This window comes from Mytilus galloprovincialis, chromosome 13, assembly GCF_965363235.1.
Source record: "Mytilus galloprovincialis chromosome 13, xbMytGall1.hap1.1, whole genome shotgun sequence".
NCBI lineage: Eukaryota > Metazoa > Mollusca > Bivalvia > Mytilida > Mytilidae > Mytilus > Mytilus galloprovincialis.
Window position 1 is genome coordinate 44215226 of NC_134850.1, and position 22707 is coordinate 44237932.

Genomic DNA, 22707 nt, shown 5'->3' on the forward strand with positions numbered 1-22707 from the left:
TCTTGTTTGGCTTTATAAATATTTTGATATGAGCGTCAGTGATGAGTCTTATGAGGACGAACGAGCGTCCGGCGTACTAAATTATAATCCTGGTACCTTTGATAACTATGTACAAACTAAAACCGAGGGAAACACGTCAACTATAAGAGAAAACAACAAACGTAACAGAAACACTAAAGTGCACAAAGAAACAAACGGTAATGTAACACATACAGAAACTAACGATACGATAATGATCATAGTGCTCAGATTTATTCATGTGTTTTTATTATATCAAATGATTGTATAAAAAAGTATTTCGTGCGTCAAAGGTATTAGATAGTTAAATTTTGAGTTTCTCTTATAACTCATGTTACTGCTTACGTCAAAATGTTTGCGATGATGGGGCGTAAAGAAATACAACACTCAAAGTATACTGAAATAATTTGTGAAAGTCGTATGGCTACAATATATAAGACCATTTATTACTATGAACATTACTATTGACGATAAAAAGAATACTTCCAATAGGGGCATCTATCTAACTTTTTAGACTGAACCCCTCAAAAGGATTCATAGGTGCTTTATGATAAACCAGTTATCATATTACACATTTTCATTCCGACCAGACACAACTGCGAATCATAGCCTCAAAACAGGTAAATATACGCTCCATTATCAGGAGGTGTTTTGGGGCCGAACACGACACAGTCAGATGACAATACTAGTATGTCTTTACTCCAGTCAACTCTTTTAAAGTAAACATGAAAAATGATCAGTACAATAGGAAATGATCTTTATGAGTGATCTGGCACGGAGAACATGTTAAACTAATGTCTGCCAAAGTATCACAGGTGTATGCTTTGATTGGGATCATATGTTATCATATGCTTTGACACTTGCATGTTATACTTTAATTAACTAATATGGCTTTTTATGTTTATGTTTCTGAATGATTTATGTATACTCTATGTGTGTTCCAAACAACTGATAAATAGTTTACTTAAAGGAGGTCATGCTAGTAGCTCTGCCGTACTGTTTGGTTATATAATTTTGAAGGACACATTATACAAGAATGTTTTTGTAGAATACTGGTTTGATATATAATTACGGGATCTAATTGACGTGTATCCTAAATATTCGCTTTTCATGCAACAAATCAAAGAACAGGAACCACGCATGCCAATCCTTTTGTGTACCCGGTCTAAAGACTAACACTACGGCGATGTACTAGTATGATGGCAAATGAAACAAAAATGAATTGGTGTTAGTTAATACAGGTAACCAAACACCCATCAAACGTAAGCAAACAACATATACCGTTTAGTAAGCTATAAAAGCCTCGACATGGAAAATACAAACTGATTCAAAATAGTAACCACAGGACTCAAGAAGTTAGTGAAAATAAGTTCTAGCAAATATCGAAAGAGGGGCGAAAGTTAACAAAGAGACATTTAAATTCATGAGTTAAAAATATACTGACAATGCAATAGCATAAAAAGAAAAAGAAAAAGACTAACAGACGAACAACAGCATACAAAATAAACATAGAAATACTGAGCAATACGATATATGATTATGACTTGGCACAGCCATACATATATATGATATGGCAGGGTTTAACATGCTTGCGAATGGTCAACCCTTCCCTAACCTGTGACTGGTAACATAAGGAACAAACTGTAAAAAATGTTCGAACGGGGTTGTCTTATCAGATCATAAATTATGTAATGTTATAAACTAAATATTTTCTGGGGTAATGGGCCAACGTAGATACAATCATCCTATTTCAGTGAGGGGTAAATCCAATTTTGTAAAAAAAAAAACACTCTGAACTATCACACGAAAAATTCTCTGAAACTGTCATTATCAAGATGCTTGATTTGTTGATTGACAACATAATTATGTGTTATGTTTGGCATGTTTGGAAGCGTGTTTTTCAACAAGCATTCCCATGGGATCAAACCGTGCTCCTATCGTTGCCAAATAGTTATTTCTTTATATGAGACTGACGTCATGTAGTAACTCCTTAGGTAAAACGATATATCCGTTTCACAGATGATTACGAATGTGTTCCTATTGTCGTAACAACAATTCCGTTCCTTTTTATCGAATGTGAATTACCGAATTAGAATTATTACCGAGTTGATACAAGCGCGACGGGTGGCAAATGTATAGCAGGATTTGCCCCAGTTTTTGATGGGGTTCGTGTTCCTTAGTCTTTGGTTTTCCATGTTGTGTGTTTTGTGTACTATTGTTTATCTGGATTTTTTTATTTATGGCGTTGTCAGTTCTTTTCGACCTGCGAGTTTAAATGTCCTCTGGTATCTTTCGCCTCTCTTGGAGAGGAAGTTTCTGATATTGTTGGCAATAATCAATATCGGAAACTAATCGTGCATGTTTTGGCAAAGTATACGCTGCTGAGTGATATTCGATGATTTTTTTATGAAATGAGGAATAGATTTAGAACTCGCTCAACTGCACTGGATTGTCGAATATTCAGTTAAAAACTAGTTAAAAAATATTTAATAATCTATTCAATGTACTTAAAAAGCTCAGTACATGAAAATTATGTCACTATGAATTAAACTTTAAACTCTAAAACTACATCATGACTGCTATAAAAACTTTTGTTTTAATGATACTGATTTATAGATTTATTTGGTTTTTGCTGGGGGTCGGGGGTCACTAGAATCATATTTATTTTATGTCCAAATCAATATGTCTGGATTTGTAGAGTGAGACAAAGCAGTGAAGATAACAACTATATGCGGTAACATCGTTGACAGCATTTACATTAACACGTACATCTCTTCATTGAAAAAGTTAAGCAACAGTATTTATTGAATTTCAAATATGATGATACATGTCAAGGTTACAAACAAAAACTGATGGAAGCTCATGAACAACAAACTTTATTTGAAAGAAAGATAACAGAAAGATGCACAATGCTATAATTTTCTTATAAGATTTGCAATGATATTTCACGGTGTTTTCACATATTATTCTAGTGAATTTTAGTAAAATCTTTACTGATCGAGTTTTTTGTAGACAAAACTCGCATCTGGCGCAAATACTAAATTTCAATCCGGGTATTTATGATTAGTTTATTTAGTACAAATGTTATTATATATACAATTAGAACGTCAAGACTGCATGTACAAACAAAATTTAACATTGGTATTAGGGATAGGTTTTCAAATCAAATGCATAGCCTTCTTACTATTTTGAAAGAATCAACAATTCATATTCGGCATTTATGGGAACTATCGGTTTTAATATTTTTAACCTATAGCTATTCAGATTTGCGTGGTTGGTACAAAGTCCATTACATACTGACATTTTTTATTCAAACTTTTATTACAATCTATACAGAAAGAAGAAAAACACTATATTGCTATACAACCAAAGAGCTATAGATATATTCAAAATATGCAGTTATTCAATACACGTATCAAAGTCCATTTAAAAAGGAATTTAATATCTAGATAACAAATTTACGGAAGCTAAAAGTTCCATTAATACTTCATATATTTCCTTAGCTCTGCGTGCTCGGTTCCAAGTCCATTAATGAATACAATTGAGTAATACTAGCTTATGGTGATTCATTATGAACATTCTACGAGTCTAAGATTAATTTTTAATTTTAATAGTCTGATATGAATTAGTTTATAAAATACAGTATACAATTTTTATTTTTTTCTAATGAGAATCACCTAAAAACAGAAACATTAAAAATCTGATAACGGACTCAGACTTATTTTAAATTGGGTTATACTGTGCGTATTACTGTGTGTTTGTTTAATTTACATTGGCTAAAGGTATATGGGAGGGTTTAGATCACACAAAACATGTTTAACCCGCCGCATTTATGCGCCTGTCCCAAGTCATAAGCATCTGGCCTTTATAGGCCTTATATTATTTTTTGTTTTGGTTCATTTATATTTTTTGATGTTTAGTATGACGTCCATTTTCACTGAGATAGTACAAATTTTTGTTTAGGAGCCAGCTGAAGGACGACTTCGGGTGTGGGATTTTTGCTGTGTTGATCCCTTTGAGGCCTTTGGCTTTTTTTTTACTGTCTGGTCGGAATGTTGTCTCATTGACACATTCCGCATTTCTATTCTCTACATTGAGATAAATTATACAAAGAATTAAAATATTGGATAACTGGACATGTATTCATCACAAATCTTAAGTCAAAGTTAAGTTTCTAAAAAAACTGAACTATTTATAAAACTATCAACCTAACCTCTGTGGACAGCAAGTAATTTAACATCAGAAACATGTCCAAACTTTGAATATGCTCCGCATAAATTTGGGTAAAAACTTCTTATGTTTTACTCCCATTCCCATCTTTACAAACTTAGCGAATGACGAAATCAAGTTTTCACGTTTGCAACAGTAGCTGAGTTTTAATGCTCTCTTCTCTTATCCACATTGCTCCCTCGCTGCATTTGTATTTTCGAAGCACAGTCTGATTAAAAGTCAGAAAATTGGGAATTAAACCTGTTTTTTAGCTAGCTAAACCTCTTACTAGTATGATACTAGTAGTCGCGTAATAATCCATAATATTGACATCAATGTGTGAACAAAACAAACAAACATTATTGATAGAAGATTCACCATTGTGTCAAAATCTTAATTTCTACAAAACAAACAACAATGTAAACAAAGAGGAAACGACATTTATACATATTGGTGTGAATAAACTGAAAGTTATTTTTAGCGGCAAAAGATTGTAGAAGTAAATTTAAAAGATTTGGCTATCGAAGGAACAGTGATGCAAAAGACTTTTTTCTTAAATACAAATTTTGTACAGATGTACGACCGTACTCAAAGTTGAAGTCGCTCATAAAATCTAGGAATTACATTACATCATATCTTAAGGCTGCTAGAAAAAAAAAACCTACACACCTTATCAGATTGTTTTCGGTAATACATAAACAAAAAAATATTATCGAACAACGATATAGCCATGGATAGTTTAGTCATATTCTGATATGTCATCCCATTTCAAAGTCCAAGGAAAAGTTTAAGCCTATCAATAAAAACAAGTTTAAATATAGATAACAAATTTACGGAAACTATCGGTTTCTGTTCTGGGTACATATAGTTATGTAGATCAGCGTGATAGGTTCAAAGTCCATTAACAAGTAAAATGGTATTACACCAGTCTTGGATGATTCTTAGATTTCTATAAGGCGTCAACTACTCTCCATTGTTGATAATCTGGTACCAATTAAAGGTCAGACGTAGAAGAAACACGGGGACATATGATAAGGATGTAATAATTTTTTGTCATCTTAAAAAAAGGTTATATGTATCTACAATGCTTAAGCTCTAATTACGTTTTACACCACTGGGTCGATGCCACTGCTGGTGGACGTTTTGTCTTTGATGGTATATCACAAGCCCAGAGGTCAGCACCTCGGTGTTGACCTGAATATCAATAACATGGTAATTTTCATAAAATTACTGTTTGCAAAAGTATGAATTATTCGGAATACTAAGGATTTTCTTATCCTGGGCATAGATATCCTTAGCCGTATTTGGCACACCTTTTTTGGAATTTTTGGTCATCAATGCTCTTCAGCTTTGTACTTGTTTGGCTTTCCAAATATTTTGATCAGGTAAGGATGGAACTATGATTTGTCATCTTAAAAAAGGTGACATATACCTACAATGCTTTAGCTCAAATTGGTGTCACTGATGAGCGTCACTGATGAGTCTTATGTAGACGAAATGCGCGGTTCTGCGTATTATATTATTAGCCTGGTACATTTTACAACTATTTACACCACATGGTCGATGCCACTGCTGGTGGACGTTTTCCCCCGAGGGTATATCACCAACATAGTAGTCAGCACTTCGGAGTTGACATAAATATAAATGATAATGGTAATTTTTATAAGTTTACTGATTTCAAAAGTATTAATTATTCGAAATACTAAGGACGTTTAAATCCCAGGAAAAGGTAACATTAGCCGCATTTGGCATACATTTTTAGAATTTTGGGACACCATGCTAGTCAACTTTGTACTTGTTTTGGCTTTCTTACTATTTTGATCTGAGTGTCACTGATGAGTCTTTTGTAGACGAATCGCGCGTGTTTTTTTTTTATTGCACGATTGAAAAAAAAACAATGCTTTTTGGACATCAAATGTAATAAACAAAATCATGTGTGCTAAATTAAAATATATTAGTGTATTCAAACGTTTTAATATTTTCAATTATTCGTGCAACTGACATTTTTTCAGTCCAAAGTGCAATAAAACTTGCAACGCCTCATATATATGAAGTTGAGTCATTAAATGTATATATACATAGAAAGTCAATAATGTACGTATATAACATTACTTTATCTTATATTGCAGACTTTTAATGATACAACACTAAAGACTTTTACTATGCTGTTAAGCGACTATGTTTTAACTACACAATTAAGGAATGGCTGTAATACATTTTTCTGTCTATGACGAAATAACATGTTGCAAAAATATGTTGCACACTAGACAACTTGCGTAATCGGTTATTTAAAAGTTATTTTCGAATATACAGGATATATTCTTCTATCATTCTTTATGATTTAATCCAAAACTCCATTTCGATAAGGAGCAAATCAGGACAAAAACGTTGATGACGTCACGGTCATATGACAAAATTATGTCTATGAGCTGATAGACGAAACAATGTCAGCCAATCAGAAGACGCCTCACATCAAAAACTAAATTATAAGTATATAACAAGAAAAATGTCACTACGAAATGGTTCAATATAATATACTGTTAGGGCTAATATTTCTCAGTTTTAAGTTCAACAATCATTGGATATACATACTAGTAGTGTGTTGTTCGCTGTTGTTAGTCTTTCTGTGAAGTGTTTTTTTTTCCCCTTTTTTCCGGAGGAGTCGTTGTTCATCATTGGTCTGTTTTGCTATCTGATATTTGTATTGATTCCTGGTATTCTGCACTGTTATGACAAATCAAAACCTTTTTAGATTGAAGGCATGACATAGCTAAGAGACCTATAAGGTCAAGTAAAAGTAAATTGACTATGTCACAGATTTCAGTAACATATTGCAAACAACTGTAGATAAATGAACGTCAACCAAAAATCTTCAAACTGATTGTTTTAGTTTTAGTTCAACGAGCTAAGCTAGGTTATAAGCACATATTTTTTAATAATCTGCGGCATAGCCAATTTACTGACCTTAAGGTGGTACCTAACACTACAGGGAGATAACTCTGTAAAGTCAGCTAAACGTTTTAATTACGTTGTGTTATGAAAGGAATATTAAGCTTCTCAATGGTCAAAATTGGTGTTTGTCAAACTGCTGTCCCAAGACCACAATTAATGACCCCGCTTTTCGTTGTCCACGAATATAGTTCCTTTTAATTAGAGTGTATTTTTCCTTATTTTTTTTTCTTTCCCTTCCTCACTCATTTCTTAGATTTTTTTTGGTGGAAATAAATGAAGAGAGGTGAAATGAATTTTTGGATGTTGTGTTTTAACTGATTTTGATTTGGAATGAGTGATTAGGCCAAGTGCAAAAGGGTAATATTTACAGTTTTCGGAACATCTCTTGACTTGTCAATAGGGGTATGGATGTGTATTGGCTAAATTTGTAAAAGTGATTGCGTCAATCTTTCTGAATTTTGGATATATATTTGGACTAGGACTATACATTACACACACAAAAAAATTGACAAAAGTGCATGGTGCAATTTTTTTAATGATGCAAAAGGTTATAAAGAACTGATAGAGGAATTAATTGTGGTCTGTGGCCATATAACCAGTGTAATATTTCTGACAAAACGGTTGGTTCAAAATTTTTGAAATTTTTATACTTTTGTAAAAGGGTCAAAGTAAATACTTTGACAAAATTTTATGAAAATTAAACGAGCCAAATTAATTTTAGTGAAAGTGTTAAACCTTAAACACTATAAATCAAACAATTAATCTTCTCAAATAGTAAAAGATATGCAGATGTTAATATTACAACAATCAACAAAAGCCAAATAAAGCACTTTTCGCATTATGGTCGAATCTTTAAAATTCAACACAATTCATCAATTTTATTCACTTATAACATGCATACAATTGAGAATGGAAATTGGGAATGTTACATAAAAGACAACAACCCGACCATGAATATTCATTGCTGTTTCGTGAATCAACGATGTACACTTCTCGAATTTATTACTCTCTATAACTTACATTTTTGGTTATAAGTTCAGAGTATTCAACATACACAACAAAAACCAAAGAATAAATTTGCAAGTTTTGTGAAAGATAGAGACGTTCTTCTTTTTGTGTGGCATATATCGTGTCCTATGGTACCAGTCCAGAATATTTGTTTATCATTAAAACAAAGTCAGAAAGAAGGACCACTGGTTATTTTTGTGAATTCACAAAACAAATATCTCTCGGTCATGAATTGTGGCCCTTTTTGATGCAGAAAAATTATGTTAAAATAAGTTATTTAGCTCACCTGGCTAAATGGGCAACGTAAGCTACTGCATTCACTAGCGTCCATCTTCAATAGTGTCCGTCAACTTTGTTTTTACTAAAATTATCCTACTGAAACCACTGAAGGAACTGCATCTAATCTGATGTTTTGATGGAGAGTTGTCTCATTGCATTGGCACTGAAAAAAAAAGATGTGGTATGATTGCCAATGAGACAAATATCAACAAGAGACCAAATGACACAGAAATTTACAATTATTGGTCATCGTACGGCCTTTAACAATGAGCAAAGTCGCATAGTCTGCTATAAAGACCCCGAAATGACAAATGTAAAACAATTCAAATTAGAAAACTGATAGTCTAATGTATGTTCAAAATAATGAACGAATAACAAATATGTTACACAGCAAAAAACGACAACTCAATTACAGGTTTTTGACCGGAGATAGCCCACATACAGGATGGAATTGGGTTAAACTAGTTTGTCAAACCCTCTACCTAATTGGGGATAGTGGTGTAACGACACCACACAATAATAAATATTACAAAATAATAAACATTAAACAAATATGAAAAACTGCATAAAACGATCATAACCAATCAATTACAGGTTCCTGATTTTGGACAGGAGCATATAAAATGTGTCGGGGTTAAAGTAGTTAAAGCAGCCATCCCTCCCCTTATCTTCAACAGTGGTGTAACAGAGCAAAATAAGAAAAAAACTATTCCTCGATCAGTTATGTGTTATTTACACATTATCAAGTAAACTATAAAAGATAAATCTGACAGGGACAAAAATGCTAAAAATGTATTGCTTCGACAGTTTTAAAGATGTTTAATGATGTTTGCCTTTTCGTAGGTGTTCATTTTTCTTACAATAAAATTGAGAATGGAAATGGGGAATGTATCAAAGAGACAACAACCCGATCATAGAAGGTTTGCCTTTTGTTGGTTTTCGTTTCTTTTAATGATATTTGCGTTTTCGTGGGTTTTCATGTCTTTACTAATTTTTGCGTTTTCGTTGGTTTAGGTTTTTACTGATGTTTAGGTTTTCGTGGGTTTTGTGTTTTTACTGATGTTTATGTTTTTGTGGGTTTTCATTTTTCTACTGAAGGCTGCCTTTGCATTGGTTCTAATCTTTTATACTGATGTTTGCTTTCATGGAATTCTATTTTTTTACTAATGCATGTGTTTTCATTGGTTTTAATTCTTTATACTGATGTCTGTTTGTTCGTGTTTTTTTCATAACTGATGTTTGTCTTTTTGTCGGTTTAAAAAAAAAATAATGAAGTTTTGCCGTTTCGTGGGTTTTCATTTTTGTTAACTGATGTTTGCCTTTTCGTGAGTTTCCATTTTATTACTGATGTTTGCCTGTTCGTGGGTTTTACAATTTTTCACTGATATCTAACTTTTGTGGGTTTTTTTCGCAGATGTTTGTCTTTTCGTGGGTCTTCAATTTTTACTGATGTTTGCCTTTTCGAGTATTTAAAACAAAAAAATTACTGACGTTTGCCTTTTCGTAGGTGATTAATTTTTTTACTGATGCTTGCCTTTTTGTGGGTTTTATTTATTTTACTGATATTTGCCTTATCGTAGTTTTTTATTCTATTTTTTACTGGTGTGTATCTTTTCATGGGTTTTCATTTTTCTTACTGGTGTTTGCCTTTCGTGGGTGTTTTTTGATGTTTGGCTTTTCACTGGTGTTTGTATTTTTGACTGATGTTTGTATTTTTGTGGGTTTAATTTTGTTTAATGAAGTATATATCTTTTTCAAACACTATTAGTTTAAACAGTATTTATTAATGAAAAATTACAAGATAAAATATTACAATATTACACTATTGAAAAAGTGGATATAGCGTTGACAAGGAAACAAATAATAGTTTTCTATTATAGTTCTTAGTGATAGGCGATTGATTTTGTGATTATCTGAATATTTGTACTAATTTCAAATCAAGCAATTTTCAATATCATTCAAATATCTTTGTTGTGAAGGTGTTACCTTGTAACGATGTCACCCACAAAACAAAGTCCATTCTTGCTGACATGCGCAATGGACGGTCCGAATTGCTTTGTCATTTTTATCTGTTTATAAACAAATCTTACACAATCTTATTTTCATACCATTTGACAGCTAACAGCTGATCGTTATTTACCTGTGGAAAAAGTTCGCCAAAGCTGCAAAATTTTCGATTAACGTTGTAAAAAGAAATGAATATTAATTTTTCATAGTGAAAAATTATTAAGTTGATTTCATAAATGTTTTTTCCTTTGAAAAAAATAAAGCCGGAAATGGCATATCTTAATGCCTGTTTGTTGTGTATGTTTCTCTGTTTGACTGTTAACGTTTTGTTCACGTCTGCTGCTGTTCACGGAAGTTCTGAAGTTAAGGACGAGGAGAAGCCATACTACATTGCTGATGTCTTAGTGAAAAATCCGAATCTGACACGACAACTATGGAAAATAGGGGAAGCCGCGGCCGCACTAGCAAGTAGTGGGGGCGGTACTAGTACGGGAACCTCTATGGACCAGCAAACTAAAAACAGTATGTATAATTACATTCTTGACAATATTCCAGTTTTGATGAGAAATGAAGTTTTCCAAAATATAACGCACGACATAACTGATGAAATTTCTAAGGCTTACAGCAAATCCGACTTTTCGAAAAATGTCACTGCTTTTAAGAATGAGAATGGATCATTCACAAACAAAGCTGCTATGGATGTGCTGAAGCATCTTGACGTTGTCAGACTTTTACAACGTAGCATTGAAAGCGGGAAACCAGTCATTGATGAAGTGCGCGGAAATGATTCTACAGTGTTTATCGCTGTGGTGAACTATCTTATTGGAATGGCTCCTGTCGTATGGAAAGATCCTTCTTTTATAAAAATTAAAGGTATTGTCATACAAGAGCTTACTTTAGGCTATAATACCTTTTTAAAAGAAAAAAAGGTAGACGGCCCTGCTCTTGCAGAACAAAATTCAACATTGCTTGTCATGGGCGTACTGCAATACACTAAAAAAGAACGAATGCTTTTGAGGTCGATGCAAGCAGCTAAACCTGTCATTGATAAACTTAGAGGTAAGGACTCAACCGCTTTGTTAATGGGCCTTGGATTCCTTGCACAAGAGTACCCCGTTGTGATGGCTGATCCACGTTACCAGCATATCCAAGCAGTGGTCACTAAATATGTGGAAGAAAGTTTTGGAAATCTGAACTATACACTGAAAGACTTACAGAAAAACCAAAATGAAGTGGTAACAAATGTAATTGCCAACATTAGTAAGATCCATATGATTCAGGATATTCTGAGAGGAGGTAGTATTCGAGATGTCCTGCCATTGTCTCCTGACGATACAGTCAACGATGCCTGCTATGGGGATGCCATGGACTTTGTTGATTCAATGGTTGAGATCTCTCCATGGGCTCTGAAAAGTAAGTTTTTTACTCCGATTTTTATTGTAGGGTAGTAATATTTGGCAACATATTAGCATAACATGGAAGTTTAACTTTGATTTGAAGGGGAGGTAGTAATGTTTTGACACACACCGGTATTTTCATTTGTATTATATGAAAGTTTACCTTTAATTTGAATACAAATGAGATACAATGAGATGTAAATATTTCTAGATAAATTAGAGCAAATAAAGGGCGTCAGTAAGAAAACTCAAGTATATAGTTCAGTAAATGATTAATCTTCAAACTTTTTTGTTGATCTCTTTATCTGTTTTTTTTTCTTTCATTTTTACAATGCTCCCATTCATTGCAATTTAACACAAATTGTTTTCCATTACGCTTAATAAGAACCTATCAAAGAATTTTATTATATTTGGAAGCATTGTACTGTACACTTTGGATTCAATTTTTGGGGAATTTCTTCCTAAATCTGCTCAATGAATTTTTTTCAACGATGATAGTTCTTTCTTGCTTAACTATCAACATGTAATGCATACATTTATTTAAAAAAAATGTTAAACTAAGGTAACCATCCCAGCGGCAGGGTATAATAAGGAGTGTTTCTATATTCTTTTCTTACCTATCTACCGAGCGTGCAAGACCCTCATGGGCAGTCGAGGTCGCCCCCCCCCCCCAACCCCCGCATCATACCCTTCTTGCAGTTAGGAATATAACTCGTCGTACAATTTCTTCTTCTATTTTCATTATTAAATTTTAGAAGCAAATAAAAACATACCCTTAATTTTTTTCAATTAGTTCAAATTGGTACCCATTTTAACCTCTACAATTCATTTGTACTTATACATTAAGTGTCTACGAAGGCACAATTCACAGATGATGGACAATGAATATTTAAAACGAGTTTAAATTACAAAAAAAAGTTACAGGTCACGAATAAAATCGTGGTACAGTAGAACTTGCTTAATTTGTGTTTTCACCACAACTGGAAAAATGCGCATATAGATTAATTTAAATGATTAAAAGCGAATAACGTAGTAATGAAGAAAAAAAAAAAAACATTATTGATAAGAATTGATAATGTGTTAAAAATATAAATCATTTTATTGTTCCAAGTGTTGTACCCCGTGATGTTGTCAATCGGGAACCTCGTGGGCAGATATCATCACTATAAGACCAATACTGTTTGTTATAACACCTAATTAGACAAACTGGCATATGTTATTGAATTACCATATGTCAAGGATAAAACCTACATCTTATAGTCATAATGTTACAGAAATAATTTTTTTTGTGTATTTCGTCAACATTGACAGCTGCCAGATACACAAGAGAAAGGAGGGGACGAATTAATGTGTAATGCTTTATGTCGCTATTTTGTCATAATAGTTTGTCCAGTTGTTTGGCATAAAACAGAGACAAGTTGGGAAGTTTGTTAGAAAAGGACAATACCCTTTTCTGCAAATACTGCATGTCTTTCTTATCAAAGTCTTGTAAACGTAGTGTGCCGTTTGTTAAAGTTAAAAGGATGTTCGCTGCTCAGTTTCAAAATAAATAACTTTTCATGAAACTAGTATGCATTGATAGGAAATAAATTGCGGAATCAAAAAAGCAAAAAAAATATAGGGGTCAATGTGCTTGTTTTCGAGATATTAGTCATTGGAATTTTGGCGGGAAAATGTTCTCTCTTGACTTTTCATAGCTTTATCATTGACCAGTAAAAGTTCTCAAATACTATTAAAAATTAAATAAAATTTAATAAATAAAGACTTTTACAAACTACTTATAATTAAACATATAAAAGATTAATTAAAAGAAAAATGGGGGTTCATGGGGAAAATTTTTTAAAGCATTCAAATGGATAAAACCAGAGGATTCTGAAAAACTGATAAAAATTCAAAAACATGACAAGCAAACATCCTTAAACGTTACAAAAATAGAAACAAATGTATCGGTTAATCAGTGTTTGATCTGTTAAAAATGGTAACAAACTTATTACGCGGGAAAATAACTCCTGTAGAAGATGTTTATGATACACAAGATTATTTGTTTCTAACATAGGTTTGCAAGGTTTTCATAAACTTTGACAAACTAAATACACTGCTAAAATGCATCTACAGTTTGTCGTTTATTGTTTAATAGTGCAAACGCTGCATATCTTTCTAACTTTAGCATTGAATCAATTATCTATTTTTATTTTTCCCACTAAAAAAAATTGATTCTGACGAAAGAAAAAGGTGTAATCCTTATTTTCATAACTCAAAACAATGTCAAGAATTACCCAAATTTGGGTATATTAGGTATATGCCCTCCGTTTTTACAGTGTTGCTATTTTACATTCATATACAATTTTGTTGTCAGTTCTTCGTCTTCTTCATATGAATGTAAAATAGCAACACTGTAAAAACGGAGGGCATATACCTAATATACCCAAATTTGGGTAATTCTTGACATTGTTTTGAGTTATGAAAATAAGGATTACACCTTTTTCTTTCGTCAGAATCAATTTTTTTTAGTGGGAAAAATAAAAATAGATAATTGATTCAATGCTAAAGTTAGAAAGATATGCAGCGTTTGCACTATTAAACAATAAACGACAAACTGTAGATGCATTTTAGCAGTGTATTTAGTTTGTCAAAGTTTATGAAAACCTTGCAAACCTATGTTAGAAACAAATAATCTAAACTTGTCCCCGCTGAACCGTTTATATTGTTTGTGTTAGAAAGAAATGCACTCGTAGCTAAAATGTTAAAGAGAAAAGAGCTCATAAGGATTGCTAAATAAAACATAAAAAAAGGTAGAACTAGGTAAGTCTTTCGTCAGAAGCGATCCCTGGTCTGGTACAAAGTCCACATTTTCAGTACCTACTGATCGAATGTACTATTTATAGATCTTCTATGTGATTGTAGGTCACGTAAACAGGAATATAATACCAACATAACCTCGATACTACAAATGGAGTACGGAATGTATATGGTTTTTTTATTAAAATTCTTTGATATGGACTTTGAACGGTTACATGTACTATTGATATAAAGATTTTGATTTTAATACGCAGATATCAAAACATTTGAATAACGTCACATATTACTTTTCGGAACATGCACTTAAAAGATAATTTCAGTTGCTGTCAAAATATATGCTATTTGAACATAGTTCTATGTGTGTGATGCTATTTTAGTGTTGTTTATCACCTGAGATCACCCACGGTTTTTGATTGGGTTTCTGTTGCTCAGTATTTAGTTGTCTTTGTTGTTTTTTACATATGTTGGTTGTCTTTTATCAATTTATTTGCCAGCTTAATTTTTGTGATATCCATTTGATATCTTTTGACTTTCTAGTCGCTTCCTTTGTATTTAGAAGAATGTTTGTTTAGATATTTGAGTTTTAAGGCTTTTATATTGTATGTCGTTTGATAAACGAGTCCATGTATACAAGACTTCGGTGCTGAGGCTGTTCTTAGCAGGCTCGGTTAATTTCATTAAGAACTAAGTCTTGTCTAGACACAATAATTATATCAATACGTGTCATTTGGTTTGAATGTCTTTTGATGTTTTTTTGTTGTTGTTGGGTTGCTGTGTCATACCATGTATTCCACATCTCATTTCACACATACCTATAAAAAAAACTTATCTACGTGGGTTAAAGGTATACTTTGCTGAGTCTTTACATCTTTTGTGTTTAGCCATGGATATGTATTTATTCGGTGATATATAATAATTTACAATAAGAAAGCATATTATCTCTTTTTTTTTCTTTCCCTAAATTATGTGCGTGTTATCAAATCTACCTAATTTATAAAACTTAGGTACAAACTGAAAAATATTTTATTCTATACAAGTGTATTTGATGTTGTTATTTTGGGAGCCTAAGGGACATGCATTATTGTCATATCAAAACTAATATTGGATTAAGACTGTTCATTCGGCATTAAACTATTTCTTGTTTATTCTACACTATTGGTGCCATTGAAATACTTTTAAAAGTACATAATTGATTTATAACGAAATTACGAAAGAACGTTACTGACTATAAAGAAACGTAACAAATCAAATTTTTCGTCTGATTTTTCATCTGATTGGTATTCTTCTCAAATAAAATTCTCAAATAGAAAACATATATATATGTTTTCTATTTGAGAAGTTTTATTGTGAGATATCTGATTCAATACCTTAAATAAATGAAATATGGGGTTTTCAAAATATATTGATTGATTGTTGGTTACATAACATCCAATGGCAAAGACTTAAGCTGTATTCAGGACCATTTAAAATCTAATACATTACATGGTTGTACATGTATATTTATTATGAATCTGTTTAAGTATTCAGAGAACTAGTTGGACGGATCATTTGGCCGTAGTAAAATGCAAATCTCGTGAGCATTTATAACAGCATTTTTTTTTCATTTCATTTTCAATTTCTATTTCGTGTATTGTCTGCTTGTTGTCCCTTTGGAGTTGACACACCTTCTTGTTTTATTGATTTTGCTTTTAAATAAGAATTTGGGATAAATTTGCATAATTAGTTTTTATTCTTTGAAAGTTATAAAGATTGCCAAGTATTTTCTATGTTACGTACACCTATTATACCCCGTTGAGGACATATGGACGAAAACAGTTTGTATGTTTTTCAAGTCATCAAATATTATATTATTTATGTGTTCTAAATTATCATCCGATGGGATGATTTAAAAAATATATAAAGTTCGTTATCTTTGTTCATTTATTTTTTATACATTTTTTTAAACAGTCTATATTTTACAACAATTTCTCACCGATTAGAATGCGAACAAAATATAAAAGAATGAAAATACGGCTTTTAAAATAGCAGGGTTTATAAATTTGAAAACAAAAACAAAACAAAATGAATAAAAAAAGCCGTCAGAATATTAAACACATATACATATATGAATCACAGAAATGTTTGTACTCTATTCACCTCGTTTGACCATAGGTTTGTTTGGGTTCTAATCAATATACTCTCAGGCTGACAGTACTTAATCTGATAAACACTATATATAGTATCTACACCTTAACCTAATCCGCGGTTAAGATATTTATGTATAATCTAGAGATAGGAATATTTGGTTTGATTCTAGGTTATAAATTTAAACGAAGAGCTTAATATCTCATATTTTGATACAATTTGATAAATGAATAAGTTATTCGGTTGACGTATTAAAAGTCGTCTGCTGACCTTTTAATAATATTGAGAATGGAAATGGGGGATATGCCAAAGAGACATCAATAATACCAAATATAAAAAAAGAAGATGTGGTATGATTGCCAATGAGACAACTGTCCATAAGAGACCAAAATGACAGAAAAATTAACAATTATAGGTCACCGTACGGCTTCCAGCAATGACCCAAGCCCATATAGCATAGTCAGCTGTAAAAGGCCCCGAAATGACAATGTATTTAACAATTCAAACGAGAAAACTAACGGCCTTATTTATGTACATAAAATGAACGAAAAACAAATATGTAACATATAAACAAACGACAACCACTAAATTACAGGCTCCTGACTTGGGACAGGCATATTCGTACATAATGTGTCGGGGTTAAACATGTTAGCGGGATCCCAACCCTCCCCCTAACCTGGGACAGTGGTATAACAGTACAACGTAAGAACGAACTATAAAAATCAGTTGAAAAATACTTAACTCATCAGATGGACAAAAATACAAGTGGACGTGGCCGGGTACTTGTACATCCCAACAACAAAAAGACACTAGGAACAGATCTGAGAGTACTCACAGTTATCTGACATCTAGTTGAAAGCCACTAACAACTATTAAAAAATTCATGCATCTAAGACTAAATCGAAAGTTCAAAATCAGCAGAAGGCCACCAATGGGTCGTCAACACAAACGAGAACATCCCGCACCCGGAGTCGGGATTCAGTCCCTATACAAAAAAATGTGTACTTGTTGATGTCTCTTTTGTCTTCATTTCATTTACTAAAGTAGAAAATCTTGAAGACTTAGAGTGATATTTACATCAAAAAGACTCTTGGCTAGTCGAGTAAGATTTTGTATAAGCTGTTAAAACTGTTTGCGTCAGCTTATTTGACATGAACCATACATGATATTTGGATAAACTTTAAGGGTTATTTGATGCAAGTTATTGACAATTGGGAGAAAAAGAGGGTATACTGCTTTTGTTGGACGAACTTGATTTGTTATATTATGAAAAATACAATAGCGACAACAACGTAAAAACACACTGAGAGCGTACTTGTAAACATAAATATAAATGTAAAAAATTTACATTCAAAAACCCGCTTCCTGATTATAGACCATTTCATGTTGTACTTTAGCTTTTGTGAACTTGAGAATTCGGGTTGCTAGCTTACTCATGACATTAACTCGATTTATTACAAGTCAATTTCCAAGCAAGGACTGAATCTCTTCAACTCGGCAATCAAACTTGGCACATAAGGAAAGCATGGAGATTTTTCTTCGGAAGTTGATCAGTATGAAAAGTATATATATTTGCTTGTAAATAAATCCAGCTGAATTTAAGATTTTGTTCACAGGAATAAAAAAAAAAAAAAAACTTATATAAAGTTTATTGAGGTCTTTTTTTAATTATGCCGTTTAAATTATCGGTTACAACGGACAAAAGAACTATCGAAGTAATATGCATTGTTATCTAACCAACTTCCATATACACGAACTTATAAAATGTAAACAACAGATAAAAATATCTCTTAAGAAATTATGTCAAATGAGCATCAGCTGCCTTCTTGTGACAAAAAGATAAAAGATATCCTGTCAGTAGTTCAACAACACGTTTAACCTATATTTCAGTTCCTTAAGATAAATGAGTATGTTCAAGTTTTAGTACGAGTATCAAAACAATTGTATTCATGTGACACATGAGCCTTGTAAAGTTTAAAAAAACCAATAGATGAATTGAAAAAGAAACAAGAAAATAAATTGCAGCAGCATATGAATTCATATCTGTCCAAATTTTTAAAACTGTGAAAGAGTATTTTGTTCTATGAATAATTCGGAAGAATTTAACATTAATTATTTTTTTTTGGGGGGGGGGGGGGGGGCAAATTTAGTAAGATAGATTTTATGCAATAAATCAATTGCTGATGTTTTAGGTTTTTTCCTGAACCGTCATGGTCTACCTTTTTAATTTTTGCGGTATTCATGGGTAAATTGCGTATTGTACTTTGGGAAGTTTTACTCAAAACTTATACAGTCTATTCCTTTCTTGTTTGTTAATAATGCAGAACATACTAATCCTTTATGATAAATCTATTTCAGCTTTTTTATTGTTATTTACCGCTTTCTAGACTAAGTGAACTTTATATCGCTAACAAAGTGCCTGACATTAAAGAGCTCAATTGGAAGGAACTTACGGATATTTTTTGTAATCAGAATTCTTACTCATTGAACGTTAAATGACCTTATTGGCTTTTGATTGATAAATACAAATAATCTAAATCACGAGACTAAGAATTCGACAATGATAATGTTTATCTGTATGTCTGAATACCAGAGCGATAAATAAATATATAACAGCCTTAAATGTTCTGATTGTACATCATAACTCAATTTGTATTGTTGCTATTCGTTTTATACACTAGTTCCGGCTGAAAATGCAGATTATCCATAATGAGTGTTCATACAGTAAAACAATAGAAGCTTTTTGTGTCAAAACATCGTTTATGCCAGGAGTTTTGTGTTAGCATTCGACCTATTTTATGTCATGAAAATCATAGGCAGGAGAAATAAGATTCAATTTGAAGGTGTTAATTGTAAGGAAATTAGTTAGTTTCTTCTTCAAAACAGTTTTGAAGAATGTCGAATTTTATCTTTTATTTTTTTATTTTTCTTCTTGCTGCTGTTTTCAATTAAAATATGTTAATAAACAAATGGTACAATTGATATGTTTTGTTCTGTATAAAAGTACAATTTTACTAGGTTAAACGTCAGTGGGTTTGAAGGGGTCCTTATAATTTGAACGATTAAGGACAGATAACATTATTTATAAATCAACACTTTAGATGAACTAGTTTTGTGCCCAATCTTTACAGATGCACTCTGACAGATAATCTACCTTTACCTAAATTCTTACATATTTAGGGCGACAAAGGGGTTGTTTAAAATTTGCAATAAGGTTGAACAGTATTTCACGACGAAGAATGCAAACTAAAAAAAAAGCGAAACAATGTTCTCCTTAATGCATTTGGTTTGGTCAAGTTCATGTAAGGATTATGGGTAATAAATAAATACGCCATATCCGATAGTTTGATTGTTTTACTCTTGAAATAATGAATCTCCACCAACAAATGTACCAAACGAAACACATCGAACTTGTTTGTTTCCGTGTTTCTCTAATACTTCGTTTTTATGTATGTTGCATTGTCGTTTATGTTTTGTTGCACTATAGTGTGCTGTTGTTTCGTTGTTTAAATTTCCTCGTATAATGGATGTGTTTCCCTCAGTTTTAGTTTGTAACCCGATTTGTTTTCTCTAAATCGATTTATGACTTTTGAACAGCGGTATTGCTATTGCCTTTATTTTCTTGAGAAAAACATTTTCAAGGCACTATAATTGAGCAAGTTTCGTTGAATAGGAATAATGTATATTAACGCCAATTATTGATGTATTCATTATCCGGCTAAATTTACAACTGAAAGTCAACTATTGACGTCCGTAAGTATGTAATTCCATAATTCGTACAAAACAGATTCAGATTTAGCTGGCAATTTGATTATGAGAAATATGTCTTAAATATCAATGGTACGTTTTTGTCAACTGTATAACACATATTATTTTCATTATGTGTCACTTGAATACTTCAAACGAATTGACGTAACTGCCTATTACATGCACATTAATACAGGTTTATAGAGTTATATTCGTTTAACCAAGATATTCTGCCATAAATGCAATCGGGAAACTCGAAAAAGATAACAATGTATGAAAAAGGCAAATTAAATCAACGAGACAAATCAAAGGAATGAGAAGACGTTTACGAACAGAAAACACTTCATCAAGAGTGATGGACAATACGGACTTTCATCAAAAAGGGTGATTGATAACATATGTTACTTAAGGAAAGACTGTAATATATTTTCATTTCTATGAAGAAATAACATAAAAAAATGTGGTGCACACTGAATAATCCGCGAAGCGTGATATTTTAAAGTTAACATCACATTGTTATGTTATTTCGAAAAGACAGGAAAAAATATTACAGTAATACCTGATAAATTAGTTCTAATTTCAATTTTAATTTTAAAGCAGAGTAAATCATGAAAAACGTTGATGATAACGGTCACATGACAAAAAGCTGATAGACAAAACACTGTCAGCCAATCAGAAGTCACATTACATCCAAAATTTAATTATATTGCGTTATGTTGAATGTCACGTATTAATTCGAGCCAGACACGTTTTGTTTTGCTGTTTTAATTTATTCAATGAATATATAAGCTTGTTACGTAATTGTGAATGATTGGTAAAGTATAACCACACAATTAAGATTTTGTTTTCGTGCACTTTTAAAGCTTACTTTAATCTTAGATCATTGTTTAAAAGATTGAACACTTGTTCAAATCCGCGTCATTTTGAACATTGTTGAACTATATTGCAAACTTGTCTCATTTGGAATCCACCCATATCTCTTATGTCATATATGAATCATATAATAAGCTTACAAAGGCTTAAACAAAAAAATGTAATCTTTAAATGCATTTATTCAATTCCGATATCCTTTCCAAATTTTCATCTATCTTTTTTTTTCTGAAACTGTTATATTTGACTTGACGCACGAAATTATATATTCATTTAGAAAACCCCAAATTCCTGTATATTTTTTGGTATTGATTATCATCCTGCTCTTGCTATTGGCAAGGGCAATTTTCCTTTTTTACCAGGCCAAAATGATTATTTCCAAAATCATCTTCTCGCCTGCGAATATTATATGGTCACCACCTTATACTCATAGACATCGGGTTGAGATCGAATATTACTCCTTGCTAACAAAACATAGAAATAACATATGTAAAGAACGAGAACATTGCAGCCAAATATTTATTCCCGAGTTAAATTATATTAAATTTAAGTTGTTATAATTCTCTCACTCTTGAACTGTCTTTCATCTTTCATCAGTACTAAATCAGGAATCGAAAGGAAAATAAAAAAGGAATATGTTCATGGTTTATGGATGCCCCACCCGCAGTATTATTTGCTATGTTCAGTGGACTGTAAAATTGGGATCAAAACTCTAATTTCGCATTACAATTAGAAAGATCATATCATAGGGGCAGGTGTACTAATATTTAGGTTGATTGGACTTCAACTTCATCAAAAACTACCTTGACCAAAAATTTCAACCAGAAGCGGGACAGACAAACGAACGGACGAACAAACGGCCACACAGACCGTAACACATATTGCTCCTCTACTATCGTGTTTGCATGTAAATATAATAAACAACATATATTTCGGTGACATAACTACAAAAATCTAATTCAAGAACGATTTCCTCGATCAACCTGATCTATTTTATGTAACTATTTTTTATAATGATCAAAATAATGCATGAACATAGTTTATTTATCAGAATTTAGAATGTTTTGGACTTTAAACATCAATTCCGCATGACATCACGAATGCAAATACAATTAAAGCCTCTAGCTTTGCAAAAAAAAACCCAAAAAAAACTTGGACTTTGACCAGGAGTGAACATTCTGGTATCTATGATGAAATTATTTATACACAATCTATGTCTTTTTATACCTATATAAAACAGCCATAATGGGAGGATCTGTTATTATTCAGTACTTAGTCTAGTCAACAGGTTACGAAT

General features: G+C 32.1%; 1 protein-coding gene and 1 long non-coding RNA gene across 2 annotated transcripts in view; one reads left to right on the forward strand and one right to left on the reverse strand.

The window, feature by feature from the left end:
* Positions 1 to 6432: 6432 nt before the first annotated feature.
* Positions 6433 to 22707, reverse strand: part of LOC143056799 (uncharacterized) — a 63000-nt gene continuing 46725 nt past the window's right edge. The window contains exons 3-4 of the long non-coding RNA XR_012972509.1: positions 8474 to 8629; positions 6433 to 6951 (exon numbers count right to left, since the gene is read on the reverse strand). This is a non-coding gene — a long non-coding RNA (uncharacterized LOC143056799). The remainder of the gene's footprint in view (positions 6952 to 8473; positions 8630 to 22707) is intronic.
* LOC143057091 (O-acyltransferase like protein-like) overlaps positions 10576 to 22707 on the forward strand; it is a 35383-nt gene continuing 23251 nt past the window's right edge. Inside the window, exon 1 of the mRNA XM_076230316.1 lies at positions 10576 to 11886. Coding sequence (XP_076086431.1) covers positions 10710 to 11886 — 1177 coding nt within the window. The 5' untranslated portion in view covers positions 10576 to 10709. The remainder of the gene's footprint in view (positions 11887 to 22707) is intronic.